General features: G+C 50.5%; 1 protein-coding gene across 1 annotated transcript in view; it reads left to right on the top strand.

Annotated features, from left to right (window-relative positions):
• The window catches only part of LOC143277179 (uncharacterized), a 523243-nt gene that overhangs the window by 310589 nt on the left and 210154 nt on the right, over window positions 1–2500 (top strand). The window contains exons 9-10 of the mRNA XM_076581953.1: window positions 1–159; window positions 277–618. The exon at window positions 1–159 is cut by the window's left edge and continues 1533 nt beyond it. Coding sequence (XP_076438068.1) covers window positions 1–159; window positions 277–618 — 501 coding nt within the window. The remainder of the gene's footprint in view (window positions 160–276; window positions 619–2500) is intronic.

Here is a 2500-nt window from a genome sequence, read left to right as displayed (position 1 = left end):
GTGGACAGCCCCACCACCACCATGTTGGGGGAGGGTGTAGGAGGAAGGGGAGGAGGGGGACGGGGTCTGACCAACATCGTGGTGCACTTCGAGGCCCCCTCCTCCCCACAGCCCTCCACCTCCAGCCAGAGTCCTGACGCCGTCCTCTTCCAGTTCCCGGCCCTCCCCCCCACCTCCATCCCCTCACCCACCACTACCACCACCACCCACCACAACCACACCTACACCCACAACAACAACATCAACAACAACAGCAACTTCCTCTCCCCACATCAGGAGTTCAGCTTCGGCTCCTCCTCCTTCGGCTTCCCGGGACCGTCCTCAGTGGCGTCGTCCACGCACACCGTGGTGCAGTCCCCGCAGACGGTAGCCTCCTCGGACCGGACCTCCACCTACACCCTGAAGGGGCTCGGGGGCTCCTCGGCGCCCAGCGAGATCCCCGCGGAGCACCGGGGGGTGCTGAAGGTGTTCGAGGCCTGGGTGCAGAAGGGCCACATCGACCTGGACGGCAACTCAGTGCTGGCCACGGAGACCAGAGACTTCCTGCGTAAGCTGTCGGTACTGGGCTACGAGTACAAGGCCTGGTGCCAGAAGATGGGATCCGTGCTGCACGTGGAGGTGAGGGGAGGAAGCCAGGGGCGGGGCCGGGGCGTGGGGGGGGGGGGGGGGGGGGCAGGGTGAGAGGTGGGATGAAAGGGCAGCGGTTTGGGGAAGGGGGGGAGGGTGTAAGGGTGGGGTGTGGGGGAGGGTTTTGTTATTGCCGCTGTTAAGACCTAGCTGTTGCGGTTTTCTGCTGCTGATGTTGAAACATAGCTGCTGTGGCTTCCGGTCGATCTTGAGACCTAGTTGTCATACGAAACTCTAGGGAGAGCTGGACAGTACAAGGTCTTCAGAGAAGAAGCCCCCCCCCCCCCCCCCCAGCTGTGTAGTATTCTACTGTTGTTGAGGCCTAGTTGTGTAGTTGTTGTTGTTTTTGTTTTTCTGTTGCTGTTGTTTAGGCCTAGCTGTGTAGTTTTCTGTTGCAGTTGTTGAGACCTAGGCTGTGTGGTTTTCTGTTGCTGCTGTTGAGACCTAGGCTGTGTGGTTTTCTGTTGCTGGTGTTGAGACCTAGGCTGTGTGGTTTTCTGTTGCTGGTGTTGAGGCCTAGCTGTGTGGTTTTCTGTTGCTGGTGTTGAGACTAGCTGTGTGGTTTTCTGTTGCTGGTGTTGAGACCTAGGCTGTGTGGTTTTCTGTTGCTGGTGTTGAGACCTAGGCTGTGTGGTTTTCTGTTGCTGGTGTTGAGACCTAGCTGTGTGGTTTTCTGTTGCTGGTGTTGAGACCTAGCTGTGTGGTTTTCTGTTGCTGGTGTTGAGACCTAGCTGTGTGGTTTCCTTCTGCTGTTGAGACCTAGCTGTGTGGTTTTCTGTTGCTGTTTATTTTTTGTGTGTGAGTGGGAGGGGGGAGGCCTGGGGGGTGCGGGGTTGATCTTTTGTGTTGTTGTTGTTGTTGTTTTTTGTCCCCTTCTCCCTTGCATTGGGCAAGATTGTATTTTGTCATAATACTATGGTATCGTATTGTATTGCATTGCATTGCATTGCATTGCATTGCATTGTATTGTATTGCATTATAGTGCAGCGTCTGTGTCGTTTTATTTGTTTGTACTGAGTAGATTTGCCAACAGCATTTTTTCATGAACATCCCTTTTTTTTTTTTTTTTTTTTTTTTTTGTCGTGGGTCCCTTTGCCCATGTGTTGTGTGTGTGCATACTGCACAAGGACCCTACAGTCATCATCTCATCCCATCCCTAAGGCTAGATACCTGCCCCATACGTCTTTATGCAATTGTCTGGTGCGTGTGTGTGTGTGTGTGTGTGTGTGTGTGTGTGTGTGTGTGTGTGTGTGTGTGTGTGTGTGTGTGTGTGTGTGTGTGTGTGCGTGTGTGTGTGTGTGTGTCACAACTGGAGAAGACAATATCCTTTTAGTAGTAGTAGTAGTAGTAGTCGTGGTAGTAGTAGCAGTAGTAGTAGTAGTTGTTGTTGTTGTTGTAGAAGGTTTTCTTTGCATATTTTTTTTTTTCTTAAGCATCAGTGCCTTTTTCGTTGATTATTTTTTTTTTGTTTTCTTGGGGAGGGAGGGGATGGAGGGTATCTTTTTTTATATTCTTTTCATCCACTCATAGACAGTTCGTGGTCTGTGTGTCCTCTTGATAAGTATATGGACAATAATAACATTTGCGTTTCTTTGCATCAGCCGGCACTGATTGAACATTACATGAAACAAAGCAAGGCAACTGAGGCAAGACGTATATTTCTTTTCATCTACCATCTGGGCACTTGAAACATTACATACATAATTCGTTCCCACACACGCACATACAAACAAAAGGAATGATGTAAATATATATATAAAGAAAAAGCCACCTGCGAGCAAACACAAACAAAATTGTCGTCGTCGACGAAGCTGGAGTGACTTTCTAAGTGCAGGCCTGGGCAGATTGATATGGAGGACAAGCTGTTGCCCAT

This window comes from Babylonia areolata, chromosome 2 (genome assembly GCF_041734735.1).
Source record: "Babylonia areolata isolate BAREFJ2019XMU chromosome 2, ASM4173473v1, whole genome shotgun sequence".
NCBI classification, from domain to species: domain Eukaryota; kingdom Metazoa; phylum Mollusca; class Gastropoda; order Neogastropoda; family Buccinidae; genus Babylonia; species Babylonia areolata.
This window is presented reverse-complemented; position numbering and strand designations above follow the sequence as displayed.